Genomic DNA, 19,100 nt, shown 5'->3' with positions numbered 1-19,100 from the left:
TCGTGTTTTCACAGCTGTGCAAGATAATGTTCATTGCAGGTGTCTTGATATCGGAAATAGAGAATACTACATGGCTTGCTGTGTCGTACCAGATTTACACGAGTTTTTTTTTTAAATGAACTGCGAGCGAAAGCGATCTGTTCACTATTTGAAAAAGCAACGAGTGTATTCATCGAGGGTAATTAGCGAGCGCAATTTTTTTTTCTATAATGACGTTTGTCTCGCTGACTTTGGCATCATAAGCGGTGGAAAAACAGGTCCCTGCCAGACTTGCTTGACATGACCTAGTTTACATGATATACACACGTGTGATTTGAACGATTATTATCTCACGGGTGTCTCTCTCACGTATGTAGGATAAAAAGACTTTCACCTGACCAAGCATTCAGTGTTGCGTTTGAAAAGCTGGGCCCATAAATCTTTTGCCCAGAAGTTTGATTTCTTGACCAAGGTGGATGCTATTGTATTCTTGAATGCAACACTGACACTGAATACCTACATACAAAAAATGAAGACACGCAAGATTGCAATTGCAGGGGATCCATTTTGTCAAGAAAGAGACTCAGCACTGACGCTGTCTCTGTCTTGGAATGCTGAAGTAAGTTGATACACACAATGAATGAAGTACAGTCTATCGTTCTTGTCCAACGTCTTGTTTCGTTTTTCTTTATCTTCATTTTTTCTTTTCGCCAAAAGCATGTTTTTCTTAAACGGAACATGGTCGCAATATTGATTTAATTGCACATACTTTACCATGCCTCAAACTTGCCTACATCCGGAGCCTAGCTTCGGTTTCATCAACAACTCCAAAATAATGTTGTTGTCTTGACCGTATGGGTACAATTCAATTCGATACCAAACAAAAAGCGACATGAGATGCTATCAGTTCTCAGTTGTTCTGTCAGGAAGTTTCGCATCAAATCCAACACACTCTCTAATCATCAAGCTCACGTGATTCCAATCAAAAAGCAAATTTCCTTCTTTGGAAAACGTAATCCATCGACTCCGATGGAGTTAAGACACACGTATTCAGGTAGCCATACTCCTTATTTCGTAGAAGACGAAGCTTCGACGGTCAAGCAGTATGTAAGAAATGTTAAGTCCTTTGTACTGGAAACTTGCATTCTCCCAGTAAGGTCATATATTGTACTACGTTGCAAGCCCCTGGAGCAATTTTTTTATTAGTGCTTTTGTGAACAAGAAACAATTAACAAGTTGCTCTATCCCATCTCCCCCCCCCCCCCCCCCCCTTTCCCCGTCGCGATATAACCTTCGTGGTTGAAAACGACGTTAAACACCAAATAAAGAAAGAAAGAAAGAAGCTTCGACGTCCTCGTTCAGATAGCCATACTCCTTATTTCGTAGAAGACGAAACTTCGACGTCCTCATTCAGGTAGCCATACTCCTTAGACGAAGCTTCGACGTCCTCGTTCAGGTAGCCATACTCCTTATTTCGTAGAAGACGAAGATTCGACGTCCTCATTCAGGTAGCCATACTCCTTTTTTAGTGGAAGACAAAGCTTCGACGTCCTCATTCAGATAGCCATACTCCTTCTTTGGAAGAAGACGAAGCTCGACGTCCTCATTCAGATAGCCATACTCCTTATTTTATTAGAAGACAATGTTTCGACGTCCTCATTCGGGTAGCCATACTTATTCTTTGGAAGAAGACGAAGCTCGACACCCTCATTCTGATAGCCATACTCCTTATTTAGTAGAAGACGAAGCTCGACACACTCATTCAGATAGTCATACTCCTTCTTTGGTAAAAGACGATCAGCTGACTTTAATGAAGCTGCACTGACGCACATATTTATCTCATACGGACACTCAGACACAGATCATCAGAGATCTTCAGCATTTTCTCCTTCCAGTTCGTATCTGAAGACAAGGGACGAATTTTTCAGCTTCGTTTTGATCATTCTCTCGAATCGGTTGTTGTCTGGTACGGAGAAATAGTTCTTCCAATCACCCACTTGACCTGTGGGAGACCAAAAAAAACACAAGGTGTGAGACATTATTTCGAACATTATCATGAGTTTTGTTTCCATGTGTGTGTGTGTGTGTGGGGGGGTGTGTGTGAGTGTGTGTGTGTGTGTGTGTGTGTGTGTGTGTGTGTGTGTGTGTGTGTGTGTGTGTGTGTGTGTAACTTATCTTTTGTCATGTAAGCCCAGTTTACTAGGTGTTTTTGTTGTTGTTGTTTTGTCTCAGTTATGTGTATGCTTTGTATGCTAAATGTTTGGTCGTTTGGTTTTAGAATGAAATTGTAAAGCGCTTGGAGCCTACTGATGGGACTCGCGCTATAGTAGTAGTAGTAGAAGTGGTAGTACTAGTAGTGGAAGTGGTTTGTTTGTTTGTTTGTTTGCTTAACGCCCAGCCGACCACGAAGGGCCATATCAGGGCGGTGCTGCTTTGACATATAACGTGCGCCACACACAAGACAAAAGTCGCAGCACAGGCTTCATGTCTCACCCAGTCACATAATTCTGACACCGGACCAACCAGTCCTAGCACTAACCCCATAATGCCAGACGCCAGGCGGAGCAGCCACTAGATTGCCAATTTTAAAGTCTTAGGTATGACCCGGCCGGGGTTCGAACCCACGACCTCCCGATCACAGGGCGGACGCCTTACCACTAAGCCACCGTGCCGGTCAAGTGGAAGTGGTAGTGGTAGTAGTAGTAGTAGTAGTAGAGGTAGTAGTGGTGGTAGTAGTGGTAGTGGTAATAGTAGTGGTAGTAGTAATAGTAGTGGTAGTAGTAGTAGTATAGTAGTAGTAGTTGTTGTAGAAGTAGTAGTGGTAGTAGTAGTAGTAGTAGTAGTAGTAGTAGTAGTAGTAGTAGTAGTAGTTGGTGTGTACCTTTCATGTACATAAAGCTGTGTCCATGACTGGACACCTTATAGTCTGACACGTTGCCATTGTTAGGAGATCCCACAACTAGCACCTTGACACGTTGCCATTGTTAGGAGATCCCACAACTAGCACCTTGACACGTTGCCATTGTTAGGAGATCCCACAACTAGCACAATGACACGTTGCCATTGTTAGGAGATCACACAACTAGCACCTTGACACGTTGCCATTGTTAGGAGATCACACAACTAGCACAATGACACGTTGCCATTGTTAGGAGATCACACAACTAGCACAATGACACGTTGCCATTGTTAGGAGATCCCACAACTAGCACCTTGACACGTTGCCATTGTTAGGAGATCACACAACTAGCACCTTGACACGTTGCCATTGTTAGGAGATCACACAACTAGCACCTTGACACGTTGCCATTGTTAGGAGATCACACAACTAGCACCTTGACACGTTGCCATTGTTAGGAGATCACACAACTATCAATCAATCAATCAATGAGGCTTATATCGCGCATATTCCGTGGGTACAGTTCTAGGCGCTCTGCAGTGATGCCGTGTGAGATGAAATTTTATACGTTGCCATTGTTAGGAGATCCCACAACTAGCACCTTGACACGTTGCCATTGTTAGGAGATCACACAACTAGCACAATGACACGTTGCCATTGTTAGGAGATCACACAACTAGCACAATGACACGTTGCCATTGTTAGGAGATCCCACAACTAGCACCTTGACACGTTGCCATTGTTAGGAGATCACACAACTAGCACAATGACACGTTGCCATTGTTAGGAGATCCCACAACTAGCACCTTGACACGTTGCCATTGTTAGGAGATCCCACAACTAGCACCTTGACACGTTGCCATTGTTAGGAGATCCCACAACTAGCACAATGACACGTTGCCATTGTTAGGAGATCCCACAACTAGCACAATGACACGTTGCCATTGTTAGGAGATCCCACAAATAGCACCATGACACGTTGCCATTGTTAGGAGATCACACAACTAGCACCATGACACGTTGCCATTGTTAGGAGATCCCACAACTAACACATTGACACGTTGCCATTGTTAGGAGATCACACAACTAGCACAATGACACGTTGCCATTGTTAGGAGATCCCACAACTAGCACAATGACACGTTGCCATTGTTAGGAGATCACACAACTAGCACAATGACACGTTGCCATTGTTAGGAGATCACACAACTAGCACAATGACACGTTGCCATTGTTAGGAGATCCCACACCTAGCACAATGACACGTTGCCATTGTTAGGAGATCCCACAACTAGCACAATGACACATTGCCATTGTTAGGAGATCCCACACCTAGCACAATGACACGTTGCCATTGTTAGGAGATCCCACAACTAGCACCTTGACACGTTGCCATTGTTAGGAGATCACACAACTAGCACAATGACACGTTGCCATTGTTAGGAGATCCCACAACTAGCACAATGACACGTTGCCATTTTTAGGAGATCCCACAACTAGCACCTTGACACGTTGCCATTGTTAGGAGATCACACAAATAGCACCTTGGCACGTTGCCATTGTTAGGAGATCACACAACTAGCACCTTGACACGTTGCCATTGTTAGGAGATCACACAACTAGCACAATGACACGTTGCCATTGTTAGGAGATCCCACAACTAGCACAATGACACGTTGCCATTGTTAGGAGATCCCACAACTAGCACAATGACACGTTGCCATTGTTAGGAAATCACACAAATAGCATCTTGGCACGTTGCCATTGTTAGGAGATCCCACAACTAGCACAATGACACGTTGCCATTGTTAGGAGATCCCACAACTAGCACAATGACACGTTGCCATTGTTAGGAGATCCCACAACTAGCACAATGACACGTTGCCGTTGTTAGGAGATCCCACAACTAGCACAATGACACGTTGCCATTGTTAGGAGATCACACAACTAGCACCTTGCCACGTTGCCATTGTTAGGAGATCCCACAACTAGCACCTTGACACGTTGCCATTGTTAGGAGATCACACAAATAGCACCTTGGCACGTTGCCATTATTAGGAGATCACACAACTATCAATCAATCAATCAATGAGGCTTATATCGCGCATATTCCGTGGGTACAGTTCTAGGCGCTCTGCAGTGATGCCGTGTGAGATGAAATTTTATACGTTGCCATTGTTAGGAGATCCCACATCTAGCACCTTGACACGTTGCCATTGTTAGGAGATCACACAACTAGCACAATGACACGTTGCCATTGTTAGGAGATCCCACAACTAGCACAATGACACGTTGCCATTGTTAGGAGATCCCACACCTAGCACAATGACACGTTGCCATTGTTAGGAGATCCCACAACTAACACAATGACACGTTGCCATTGTTAGGAGATCCCACATCTAGCACAATGACACGTTGCCATTGTTAGGAGATCACACAACTAGCACAATGACACGTTGCCATTGTTAGGAGATCCCACACCTAGCACAATGACACGTTGCCATTGTTAGGAGATCCCACAACTAGCACAATGACACGTTGCCATTGTTAGGAGATCCCACACCTAGCACAATGACACGTTGCCATTGTTAGGAGATCCCACAACTAGCACCATGACACGTTGCCATTGTTAGGAGATCACACAACTAGCACAATGACACGTTGCCATTGTTAGGAGATCCCACAACTAGCACAATGACACGTTGCCATTGTTAGGAGATCCCACAACTAGCACCTTGACAAGTTGCCATTGTTAGGAGATCACACAAATAGCACCTTGGCACGTTGCCATTGTTAGATCACACAACTAGCACCTTGACACGTTGCCATTGTTAGGAGATCACACAACTAGCACCTTGACACGTTGCCATTGTTAGGAGATCCCACAACTAGCACAATGACACGTTGCCATTGTTATGAGATCCCACAACTAGCACAATGACACGTTGCCATTGTTAGGAGATCACACAAATAGCATCTTGGCACGTTGCCATTGTTAGGAGATCCCACAACTAGCACAATGACACGTTGCCATTGTTAGGAGATCCCACAACTAGCACAATGACACGTTGCCATTGTTAGGAGATCCCACAACTAGCACAATGACACGTTGCCATTGTTAGGAGATCCCACAACTAGCACAATGACACGTTGCCATTGTTAGGAGATCACACAACTAGCACCTTGCCACGTTGCCATTGTTAGGAGATCCCACAACTAGCACCTTGACACGTTACCATTGTTAGGAGATCACACAAATAGCACCTTGGCACGTTGCCATTGTTAGGAGATCACACAAATAGCACCTTGGCACGTTGCCATTGTTAGGAGATCCCACACCTGGCACAATGACACATTGCCTTTGTTAGGAGATCACACAACTAGCACAATGACACGTTGCCATTGTTAGGAGATCACACAAATAGCACCTTGGCACGTTGCCATTGTTAGGAGATCCCACAACTAGCACCATGACACGTTGCCATTGTTAGGAGATCCCACAACTAGCACAATGACACGTTGCCATTGTTAGGAGATCACACAACTAGCACCATGACACGTTGCCATTGTTAGGAGATCACACAAATAGCACCATGACACATTGCCATTGTTAGGAGATCCCACAACTAGCACCATGACACGTTGCCATTGTTAGGAGATCACACAAATAGCACCTTGGCACGTTGCCTTTGTTAGGAGATCCCACAACTAGCACAATGAAACGTTGCCATTGTTAGGAGATCACACAACTAGCACCTTGACACGTTGCCATTGTTAGGAGATCCCACAACTAGCACAATGACACGTTGCCATTGTTAGGAGATCCCACAACTAGCACAATGACACGTTGCCATTGTTAGGAGATCACACAACTAGCACCTTGACACGTTGCCATTGTTAGGAGATCCCACAACTAGCACCTTGACACGTTGCCATTGTTAGGAGATCACACAAATAGCACCTTGGCACGTTGCCATTGTTAGGAGATCCCACAACTAGCACAATGACACGTTGCCCTTGTTAGGAGATCCCACAACTAGCACAATGACACGTTGCCATTGTTAGGAGATCCCACAACTAGCACAATGACACGTTGCCATTGTTAGGAGATCCCACAACTAGCACAATGACACGTTGCCATTGTTAGGAGATCACACAACTAGCACCTTGACACGTTGCCATTGTTAGGAGATCCCACAACTAGCACCTTGACACGTTGCCATTGTTAGGAGATCACACAAATAGCACCTTGGCACGTTGCCATTGTTAGGAGATCACACAAATAGCACCTTGGCACGTTGCCATTGTTAGGAGATCCCACACCTGGCACAATGACACGTTGCCATTGTTAGGAGATCACACAACTAGCACAATGACACGTTGCCATTGTTAGGAGATCACACAAATAGCACCTTGGCACGTTGCCATTGTTAGGAGATCCCACAACTAGCACCATGACACGTTGCCATTGTTAGGAGATCCCACAACTAGCACAATGACACGTTGCCATTGTTAGGAGATCACACAACTAGCACCATGACACGTTGCCATTGTTAGGAGATCACACAAATAGCACCATGACACGTTGCCATTGTTAGGAGATCCCACAACTAGCACCATGACACGTTGCCATTGTTAGGAGATCACACAAATAGCACCTTGGCACGTTGCCTTTGTTAGGAGATCCCACAACTAGCACAATGACACGTTGCCATTGTTAGGAGATCACACAACTAGCACCTTGACACGTTGCCATTGTTAGGAGATCACACAACTAGCACCATGACACGTTGCCATTGTTAGGAGATCCCACAACTAGCACAATGACGGAAGCAGTGGACGATGTTTACCTTTCCTGTATATGAAGCTTTGTCCAGTCTTGGAGACGTTGGGGTTGTCCTTGAGATGGTGCTCGAGGTTCTGGTCCATGTGACGCATCTTGCTGATGGTGCAGCAGTCTGCCACCTCACGCAGCAGCTCCTCGCTACGACCCAGACCCAGGAACTGGTTCACCTTCCTCAGGGTGGCCACCGTGTCCTGTGAATATTAGAATAATGTGAAATTAATGTTGGTGTATGTATTCTAATTGATACCGTTGAATCAGTCTATATTATATGCGTGTGCTGTGGTGTTCTTGGCTGAATTGAATGAAAATCTCCTCCCCCAAAAGCGGTGTATGGCTACCTAAAAAAAAGGTCATGTACGTAATAGCGTTCGGGGTTTCGGCCCATGAACGAAGAAAAAGAAGAATAAAATCTTAACCGCAATGTCAGGGCAAATTCCCAACCTTGGGCAATAGATATTCTGTGTTCTGTATTCTATTAGGAGTTAAGTTAGTACAGTCACCCTTGGCTAAGAACTGGTTCACCTTCCTCCGGGTAGCCAATGTGTCCTGTGAACATCAGGTGAGCGTTAGGTAAGTACAACCACTCGATCATGTTTAGCTTTTGCCGACGCCAAAGCCCAGCCCTGTGAGCATGATAAATCCAACTGTCTTTCAAGATGTATGACATTTTAGACAGTCGTAACTAGCCAGAAGACCCAAGCCTTGGCACCAAGCTCTGGGAACCCGCTGCCTAACTGCAGAAGACTGCGGACTTCATGACAGCCATCGACCTGAGGATAATGACGGCCATGAACAACGAACGCAGAAGTAAAACAAACATAATACAGTCGTCACTCACCTCCTTCGTGTCCTCATAGTACAGCACGAGGAGGGGGAGGTGGGGGCTGTTCTTCATCGTCTCCTCCCACCCCAACACGTAGTCAAACCACGACCCGCCAGGCACTGCAAGCAAACACACCACAGTCACATTTGGACGTCATCGTGGAATGTTAGCGTCACTCGCTTTAAACAGCTTATGGGGAGAAGGACACAACTGATTATTTGTGTAGTATGAATTAGTGTTTATATTCCTTCCTGGTATGGACAGAAAGATGAATAATGTTAAATCATGTAATGTCAATCGTTCTTAAGAGACTATTTCTCACGGAGAATGATTTGCTTAGTCTAAAGCACAATCGTTTTGATTTATTTACAAAATCGTACGTAAGGAGCAGATCTTTTAAATCAATTGGTACAGTTTTCAAAACATTTTGCAATCGTTTTCAAAGATCCACCGCAGTTCAGTCCCACCTTTTCCTTCCAGAAAGAGGTCGAGGTAGCCATGGAAGCTGCCCTCGTAGTCGAAGATCTTCTGCTTGCTGAGCTGGTGGTAGTAAGACACGGCCACGTCCTGGGGGTTGCGCAGGATATAGATCATGCGACATTCGCTCTGGCATGTCCTGAGTGCCGGGGGGAGACCCTGCCAGGGCGCGTGGCAGTTGAAGACGCGGGGAGGGTCGAGGGTGTCGAAGAACTCCTGCGTGCTGAAGCTGAGCATGAGCCGTTCCTTTGGCGTGGTGCAGTACTCCGGCCTGCCTTTCATCAGCATGTGGACCATCTCCCACAGCCAGTGGGACCCTGACAACGAGTACAATACACCCAGCGTCAAACTGCTGACAGGCTGAAGTCATTCTCTATGTGTCTGTCTCAGTGTTTCTCCCTTTCCCTCTCTTTCCCTGTCTCTCTTTCTCTTTCTCTACCCCCTCCCTCTCTCTCGACCTCTATGCTATCACTCACTCTCTGTCTATCACTCCCTCTCTGTCTATCACTTCCTCTATATCTATCACTCACTCTCTGTCTATCACTCACTCTCTGTCTATCACTCACTCTCTGTCTATCACTCCCTCTCTGTCTATCACTCACTCTCTGTCTGTCTGTCTATCACTCTCTCTCTGTCTGTCTATCACTCACTCTCTGTCTGTCTGTCTATCACTCACTCTCTGTCTATCACTCACTCTCTGTCTATCACTCACTTTCTGTCTATCACTCACTCTCTGTCTATCACCCCCTCTCTGTCTGTCTGTCTATCACTCACTCTCTGTCTGTCTATCACTCACTCTCTGTCTATCACTCACTCTCTGTCTATCACTCACTCTCTGTCTGTCTGTCTATCACTCACTCTCTGTCTGTCTGTCTATCACTCACACTCTGTCTGTCTGTCTATCACTCTCTCTCTGTCTGTCTGTCTATCACTCACTCTCTGTCTGTCTGTCTATCACTCTCTCTCTCTGTATGTCTGTCTATCACTCACTCTCTGTCTGTCTATCACTCACTCTCTGTCTATCACTCACTCTCTGTCTGTCTGTCTATCACTCACTCTCTGTCTGTCTGTCTATCACTCACACTCTGTCTGTCTGTCTATCACTCTCTCTCTGTATGTCTGTCTATCACTCACTCTCTGTCTGTCTGTCTATCACTCTCTCTCTGTATGTCTGTCTATCACTCACTCTCTGTCTGTCTGTCTGTCTATCACTCACTCTCTGTCTGTCTGTCTATCACTCACACTCTGTCTGTCTGTCTGTCTATCACTCTCTCTCTGTCTGTCTATCACTCACTCTCTGTCTGTCTGTCTATCACTCTCTCTCTCTGTATGTCTGTCTATCACTCACTCTCTGTCTGTCTGTCTATCACTCACTCTCTGTCTGTCTGTCTATCACTCACTCTCTGTCTGTCTGTCTGTCTGTCTATCACTCACTCTCTGTCTGTCTGTCTGTCTGTCTATCACTCACTCTCTGTCTGTCTGTTTATCACTCTCTGTCTGTCTGTCTGTCTATCACTCTCTGTCTGTCTGTCTATTACTCACTCTCTGTCTCTCTGTCTGTCTGTCTCTCTGTCTGTCTGTCTATCACTCACTCTCTGTCTAGACAGTCTGTCTGTCTGTCTGTCACTTACTCTCTGTCTATCACTCACTCTCTGTCTGTCTGTCTGTCTATCACTCTCTGTCTGTCTGTCTATCACTCACTTTCTGTCTCTCTGTCTGTCTGTCTGTCTGTCTGTCTGTCTGTCTGTCTATCACTCACTCTCTGTCTAGACAGTCTGTCTGTCTGTCTGTCTGTCTGTCTCTCTCTCTCTCTCTCTCTCTCTCTCTCTCTCTCTCTCTCTCTCTCTCTCTCTCCCTCTCCCTCTCCCTCCCCCTCTTCACATAGATTGCAATGACACAAATGATATTTTGCTCCGAACCTGACATCCATAGGTGATCCTATCTAACTTTTTTTGTATTTTGATTGGTGAAAAGAATACACGCTAAATACTGACCCGATTTGGCGTATCCCAGTAAGATGACGTCACTGTCATGGAAGGTGAAGCTTTGCGATCGAACCACCTGGGCCGGAAGTGCCGGCATGGGAGCAGTCCAACCGCCAAAAAACTTAGCCAGAGTGATGAGGCTTCCCTCCCCGTCAGGCACCCTCATGATGTCCAGGCCTCCCAACTGAAATCACAGCCACAGCTATGTCAACGTTAAAAGATTCTCAGGGATGGCCAAATCTCAAAATTATAACTCGCCAGCCGGGCGAGTAGCTTCAAGGAAGTTACTAGCCCGCCAGAAATGTCGTTGGCCCGGTCCATATATATATAGCAAACCAGAGACAGAAAAGTTGACCGCTTTTCCTGTTTAACCTTTTCAAAATTAGATCTAACTTGTTCGCGTATCCATTTCTGGATCTGCAGGCTGGTACAGAGTTACCTCCCTTTAGGCTTTTTCAAATTTCCCTTGTTTTAACCTAATTTCTTGGTTAAAACTTGTCTAAATTTCTAAATTCTTTCTTAATAAATATCAATTCTACACTTTGGCCTTAAATCAAAGTGTTTCCCTTCACAGAGATCCTCTTGGGTTTGTCAGATGAGGGTAGTCTCCCATGCCAACAGAAGCTACCATTCAGAGAATGGTTTGCTTCTTAGTTGGATACCATGGGTTGACAACTCTCGCCATCAGTACCACCTGACCACTGATGAGACACAATAGTGTCGAAACACGTGTCTGGTCTAGGTACAAATACAATGGTCCTCCTCAGGACTAGATTACCTTGCGATACGTCCCCCACAAAGGGACTTTGCTCTGTAAATCTCGGTCCCCCTTGAGGAGGGTCTGATGCTCCCAATAGGCTGTCTGTGAAGGGATAGTTATTCCCCCCTCTGCTTCTTTACCTCTGTAAACTTGTAGGGGTAGTTATTTTTCGATAATGACCCAGCAACCAAACAAATAACGACCCAGCAACAGCCTGAATCCTCGATAGTGCAATGGGTTGAGAAGCTGTTCTGTTTCGGTACTACTTTTTGCGACTGAAAAGTTCCGAACGCTCTAATGTACGAAGTATACATCTCTGGAGCAAACAATACAAACATACCGCATTTGAATTAACAACTACAGGCCTGAACACATGAATCTCCATATAAAATCCATGAGTTCGGTTGTTTTCTGAATCTAGATCAGACGTTCATCACAAGCAATTTCCCAAGGCAAGTAACTCATACTTTGTCTAGCGACAAGAGTAGTTCCCCTTCTTTTCACTCAGTTTCTTCAACAACAGACTGCAATCCGACGGTCAGTTTTCAACAATATTTCATTTAATAAACAGATCACACGCAACCAAATGCACACATCTCATCAATTTAAACAACATAAAGCGGTTTCATACACTATTTTCCCCAGAAAACTTAACTTCATACAGTTTTTAACGTTGGAACACGGGTGCAAAAGTTCGTCTGCTAGTCCCATTTGACGAAAGAACATTATCCTAACCGATACCAAAACATATACAGAACACACAATATCTGTCTTTGCCGCCACAGCAGAATAACAGCATATCTGTGTACTTGATTTTAGTCCAAAATAGGAAAACTGACAAGAAGTGTTAACAGAATGGAATGATTTGCACGGAACTATACAACCGCGCATTAATCGATCGCCTGCGCAGGTTGACTGGTTGAGTGAATAGGATTCGATCAAACTTTCGCAAAAAACCTCCTCTTTTCTTTGAATAACTGAAGAAAGGAGGAATAAAGAGGTTACACACCTCGTCTCAGTGATTATAAAAAATAATGGTCTCAGTTCGCGGTCATGAAAAAGCTCGCTAAAGCTCGCATTTTTCATGATCCGCTAACTTCGACCATTATTTTTGATAATCACTGAGACTCGGCATGTAACCTCTACTTATTTCTCTCTCTTTCTCTGCTAAGAGATTTTAACAAATCTCGGAAGAAAGTCTCTGCTGACTTTCAATTGTTTCTTTCACAATTTCTGATGTTTTATAATGTGGTCACCGTGAAAGTTGCATCGCCTTTAAAGCGATCCAATTGAACAAAGCAGAAAACTTCTTCTTTACCAAGTCCTGTGTTGAACAGCAGTGAAAAGTTGACCGCTTTTCCTGTTTAACCTTTTCAAAATTAGATCTAACTTGTTCGCGTATCCATTTCTGGATCTGCAGGCTGGTACAGAGTTACCTCCCTTTAGGCTTTTTCAAATTTCCCTTGTTTTAACCTAATTTCTTGGTTAAAACTTGTCTAAATTTCTAAATTCTTTCTTAATAAATATCAATTCTACACTTTGGCCTTAAATCAAAGTGTTTCCCTTCACAGAGATCCTCTTGGGTTTGTCAGATGAGGGTAGTCTCCCATGCCAACAGAAGCTACCATTCAGAGAATGGTTTGCTTCTTAGTTGGATACCATGGGTTGACAACTCTCGCCATCAGTACCACCTGACCACTGATGAGACACAATAGTGTCGAAACACGTGTCTGGTCTAGGTACAAATACAATGGTCCTCCTCAGGACTAGATTACCTTGCGATACGTCCCCCACAAAGGGACTTTGCTCTGTAAATCTCGGTCCCCCTTGAGGAGGGTCTGATGCTCCCAATAGGCTGTCTGTGAAGGGATACTTATTTCTCTCTCTTTCTCTGCTAAGAGATTTTAACAAATCTCGGAAGAAAGTCTCTGCTGACTTTCAATTGTTTCTTTCACAATTTCTGATGTTTTATATATATAAATGAATGTTTTATATATATAAATGATGTTTTATATATATAAATGAATGGTTTGCTTCTTAGTTGGATACCATGGGTTGACAACTCTCGCCATCAGTACCACCTGACCACTGATGAGACACAATAGTGTCGAAACACGTGTCTGGTCTAGGTACAAATACAATGGTCCTCCTCAGGACTAGATTACCTTGCGATACGTCCCCCACAAAGGGACTTTGCTCTGTAAATCTCGGTCCCCCTTGAGGAGGGTCTGATGCTCCCAATAGGCTGTCTGTGAAGGGATACTTATTTCTCTCTCTATCTCTGCTAAGAGATTTTAACAAATCTCGGAAGAAAGTCTCTGCTGACTTTCAATTGTTTCTTTCACAATTTCTGATGTTTTATAATGTGGTCACCGTGAAAGTTGCATCGCCTTTAAAGCGATCCAATTGAATAAAGCAGAAAACTTCTTCTTTACCAAGTCCTGTGTTGAACAGCAGTGAAAAGTTGACCGCTTTTCCTGTTTAACCTTTTCAAAATTAGATCTAACTTGTTCGCGTATCCATTTCTGGATCTGCAGGCTGGTACAGAGTTACCTCCCTTTAGGCTTTTTCAAATTTCCCTTGTTTTAACCTAATTTCTTGGTTAAATCTTGTCTAAATTTCTAAATTCTTTCTTAATAAATATCAATTCTACACTTTGGCCTTAAATCAAAGTGTTTCCCTTCACAGATATCCTCTTGGGGTTGTCAGATGAGGGTGGTCTCCCATGCCAACAGAAGCTACCATTCAGAGAATGGTTTGCTTCTTAGTTGGATACCATGGGTTGACAACTCTCGCCATCAGTACCACCTGACCACTGATGAGACACAATAGTGTCGAAACACGTGTCTGGTCTAGGTACAAATACAATGGTCCTCCTCAGGACTAGATTACCTTGCGATACGTCCCCCTCAAAGGGACTTTGCTCTGTAAATCTCGGTCCCCCTTGAGGAGGGTCTGATGCTCCCAATAGGCTGTCTGTGAAGGGATACTTATTTCTCTCTCTATCTCTGCTAAGAGATTTTAACAAATCTCGGAAGAAAGTCTCTGCTGACTTTCAATTGTTTCTTTCACAATTTCTGATGTTTTATATATATATATATATATATATATATATATAGTTGCTGCATCTGCATTGTTTATATGGCTTTGAAACTCGATGTTACAACCACAAGTGTTGCATTTGACCAGAATTGTCACTGGCCAGTTGCCAGGCGGTTTCTACCAGCCCGGGGGATTTTTTACTCGCCCCTGGCGATCGGGCGGACGATTTGGTCATCCCTGATATTTCCATAAACGAACGCCGGTACACAACCATGCCACAGTTTCAGTGTGTCCGGAGTGGCCCAGTTCGGACAATAAAGACCCAGCACCAACACTGACCGACGAACGCTTCTCTGTCTCTCAATTACAGCAGTAGCGTTCGATCTGCTTCAAAGACCCATACGTTTCACAGGCGGTTTACTCAACGAGTCAAGCTTTTTTTTTTTTTAATTAAAAACCCCTTTTAGCCAGGCAATAAGAAACCAATTGTTATGGCCCTCCGCACCATTTTGTGACACTATAACCTGTCCCTAACTGGGCGAAGTCTACTTTGTGAAGCTGGCCGCACGAAGCTTTAGCACTGCGTTTTCGGTAAAAAAAATAATAATAAAAAAGGCTTTGCGAAATCGACTTGAGGCTGAATGAAGGACCGCCTATACGATCACGTGACTTTTAGAACACGCAAACCTCACACCAGCTTCAACGGCTTATAGCTACAGTTTGCCATCGGGGTGATTCAGTGCTTTGATGTTATGCCTACACCTGGCATGTATCGAGTCTGCTCTAGTCCTAGTGCTATCGGTTTTTGTCGACAAAAACTGTTGCAATTTTCTTATTTAATATCACAAGAGATTTTGTTTTACCTCCGAAAGCGGCGTATGGATATGCCTAAACGAAGGGGTAAAAACGGTCATACACGTAAAAATCGACTCGTGCAAAAACACGAGTGTACGTGGGAGTTTTAGCCCATGAACGCAGAAGAACAAGAGATTTTGTTTTATTGTGGAGACCCTCGAGATGTTCGACGCGCAAAAAGAGGTCAAGCCAAGGGATGCAGCTCTGCTACATTTGTTTAGTTATTATTGGCTATACTCCTTGATCAAAAGCATGACAGGACGAAGAAAATGGCCCCCATTTCCACGAAAGAAGTGTGTACCGATTTTATCATTCAACTCCTGGAACACTGAGAGTGTGTAACACATCTACATCTTTCTGACCCTTATTCCGACTCCATGCTTTTATATTTTCCCTCTACCACGAGAACGAGGCTAAAATTCCACGGATGGAAGTATGTAAAATAAATTCACCGAAAAACTCACTTTCCAAAGAAAACAGCCAAGATGGCCCCTAGCGGTAAGCGTTCCCATGGATTAAAGTTGTAATGAGTGTAATTTCCTGATGATCTACACCAACAGGCGAGTGCTCTTAAAGATAACATCAGTGTCGTGTAGGTAATACAGTGTTCTAGATGATCGAACGTGAAGCATAGACCTGTACGCGTACCTGTAGATATTGCGTCACCCGTGACTCACTTTTTTCCTCCAATGTTCCAAATCATACGTTGTTTTGCTCCCACCAAGACTGCAGATCTAGGCAAACGCATGACGTAAAAACTAGATTTGATGACGTTACCCGTACACGTTCCCCGTTACACGTGCTGAAAAGTGCCACATCTAGATCTTGCTAGTGTACACAACCTCAGATCTGCCCACAGGCGGAAGGTATCGTCCACTGGACGACCACTATCACAGAAAGACTACAAGGTACGTCACTCACCTTCGAGTCTTCTGTATTCTTGGAGTCGCTTCCTGGGGAAAAATATTGTTCAAGACGGTTTGCCTCTTCCTACAGTCTGTGTAAGGTCAAATAAATACAGTTGAATGATTGTTTGAACTATATGCACCTTTAGTTTTCAGCTTCCGTTCGCTGCAGGTTGTTTTTAACCATCATTTAGACGAATCTTCGTTTGCGAGCCGCTAATATCCACACGGCGTCTAATTATGCATCCGCACCGAATATGTATACCAGCGCTCATTGGTCAAAAACATATGTAAATATTGTGCGGCAAAGGGAAGCTACCCACGGGAGTTTTCCCTTTCGGTATTAGTGAAGAACCGTTTGCCACTTTATTCAAAATGAGGAAAACGTTTCAGTCGACCAATGAAAATAATCATCGAATATCCTGTTATTAACCAATGAGCGCTGGTATGCAAATGCGGTTTTCGAAAACATAAAAGCACAACCGATCACTTGGTTCGTTTTGAATCATTTGTTCGTAACGCTTTGGTAAACGGAGAGCATGTCGTGTCCGTTCTGTTCGATTTGGAAAAGGCATATGACACAACATGGAAGCACGGTATTTTATCAGATTTGAAATCCTTAAGCGGGGCTCACACACGGGCGGAGCAAGCGCGGAGCGGAGCAAGGAAATTGTCTCCGCTCTCCACCTGCCCTTGCACACACACGCTCCGATCCTGCTCCGGTAGGGGATTCCCCTATGATATGACATAGTTTCTCTACTCGCGCTGCCCGTTATTCGACACAGACATCAACACGGTGATCACTGCACTAAATTCACGTGCAAACTGTAGTGACTCCAATGTGTTGGCAAGTGGTGACCCATTTTGTGGTTATTCGGCCTAAAATAATGTTTTAACATAGACGGGGAATCGAGGCGAGGGTCGTGGTGTATGTGTGTGTGTGTGTGTGTGTGTGTGTGTGTGTGTGTGTGTGTGTGTGTGTGTGTGTGTGTGTGTGTGTGTGTGAGTAGAGCGATTCAGAGAAAACTGTTGGACCGATCTTCATGAAATTTTACATGACAGTTCCTGGGTATGAAAGCACGGTATTTTATCAGACATTTGGTTTTCATGTTTTCACGCCCTCATTTTTCAACCAAATTGGTTGAAATTTTGGTCAAGTAATCTTCGACGAAGCTCGGACTTCGGTATTGCATTTCAGCTTGGTGGCTTAAAAATTAATTAATGATTTTGGTCATTAAAAATCTGAAAATTGTAAAAAAAAATAAAAATTTATAAAACGATCCAAATTTACATTTATCTTATTCTCCATCATTTGCTGATTCCAAAAACATATAAATATCTTATATTTGGATTAAAAACAAGCTCTGAAAATTAAATATATAAAAATTATAATCAAAATTACATTGTCCAAATCAATTTAAAAACACTTTCATCTTATTCCTTGTCGGTTCCTGATTCCAAAAACATATAGATATGATATGTTTGGATTAAAAACACGCTCAGAAAGTTAAAACAAAGAGAGGTACAGAAAAGCGTGCTATCCTTCTTAGCGCAACTACTACCCCGCTCTTCTTGTCAATTTCACTGCCTTTGCCATGAGCGGTGGACTGACGATGCTTCGAGTATACGGTCTTGCTGAAAAATGGCATTGCGTTCAGTTTCATTCTGTGAGTTCGACAGCTACTTGACTAAATATTGTATTTTCGCCTTACGCGACTTGTTTTTTCTCTTTTTATATTTAGTCAAGTTTTGACTAAATATTTTAACGTAGAGGGGGGAATCGAGACGAGGGTCGTGGTGTATGTGTGTGTGTCTGTCTGTCTGTCTGTCTGTCTGTCTGTCTGTCTGTGTGTGTGTGTAGAGCGATTCAGACCAAACTACTGGACCGATCTTTATGAAATTTTACATGAGAGTTCCTGGGATTGATATCCCCGAACGTTTTTTTAATTTTTTTGATAAATGTCTTTGATGACGTCATATCCGGCTTTTCGTGAAAGTTGAGGCGGCACTGTCACGCTCTCATTTTTCAACCAAATTGGTTGAAATTTTGGTCAAGTAATCTTCGACGAAGCCCGGGGTTTGGTATTGCATTTCAGCTTGGTGGCTTAAAAATTAATTAATGACTTTGGTCATTAAAAATCGGAAAATTGTAAAAAAAAATAAAAATTTATAAAACGATCCAAATTTACGTTCATCTTATTCTCCATCATTTTCTGATTCCAAAAACATATAAATATGTTATATTTGGATTAAAAACAAGCTCTGAAAATTAAATATATAAAAATTATGATCAAAATTAAATTGTCGAAATCAATTTAAAAACACTTTCAGCTTATTCCTTGTCGGTTCCTGATTCCAAAAACATATAGATATGATATGTTTGGATTAAAAACACGCTCAAAAAGTTAAAACAAAGAGAGGTACAGAAAAGCGTGCTATCCTTCTTAGCGCAACTACTACCCCGCTCTTCTTGTCAATTTCACTGCCTTTGCCATGAGCGGTGGACTGACGATGCTTCGAGTATACGGT

General features: G+C 43.6%; 2 protein-coding genes across 3 annotated transcripts in view; both read right to left on the bottom strand.

The window, feature by feature from the left end:
* Window positions 1–19,100, bottom strand: part of LOC138976489 (transcription intermediary factor 1-beta-like) — a 433,321-nt gene that overhangs the window by 130,096 nt on the left and 284,125 nt on the right. The window lies entirely within an intron of this gene.
* On the bottom strand, window positions 1,415–11,163 carry LOC138977467 (sulfotransferase 1C2-like). The gene is made up of 5 exons (XM_070350333.1): window positions 11,019–11,163; window positions 9,015–9,341; window positions 8,563–8,666; window positions 7,729–7,915; window positions 1,415–1,981 (listed from the first exon to the last, which is right to left on the bottom strand). Exons 1-5 carry the CDS (start codon window positions 11,104–11,106, stop codon window positions 1,845–1,847), a joined length of 843 nt encoding a protein of 280 aa, XP_070206434.1. The 5' UTR covers window positions 11,107–11,163; the 3' UTR covers window positions 1,415–1,844.

The sequence above is a fragment of the Littorina saxatilis genome, linkage group LG9 (genome assembly GCF_037325665.1).
Source record: "Littorina saxatilis isolate snail1 linkage group LG9, US_GU_Lsax_2.0, whole genome shotgun sequence".
Taxonomy (NCBI): domain Eukaryota; kingdom Metazoa; phylum Mollusca; class Gastropoda; order Littorinimorpha; family Littorinidae; genus Littorina; species Littorina saxatilis.
Note: the sequence above shows the minus strand (reverse complement) of the source record. Positions and strands in the feature narration are given on the sequence as shown.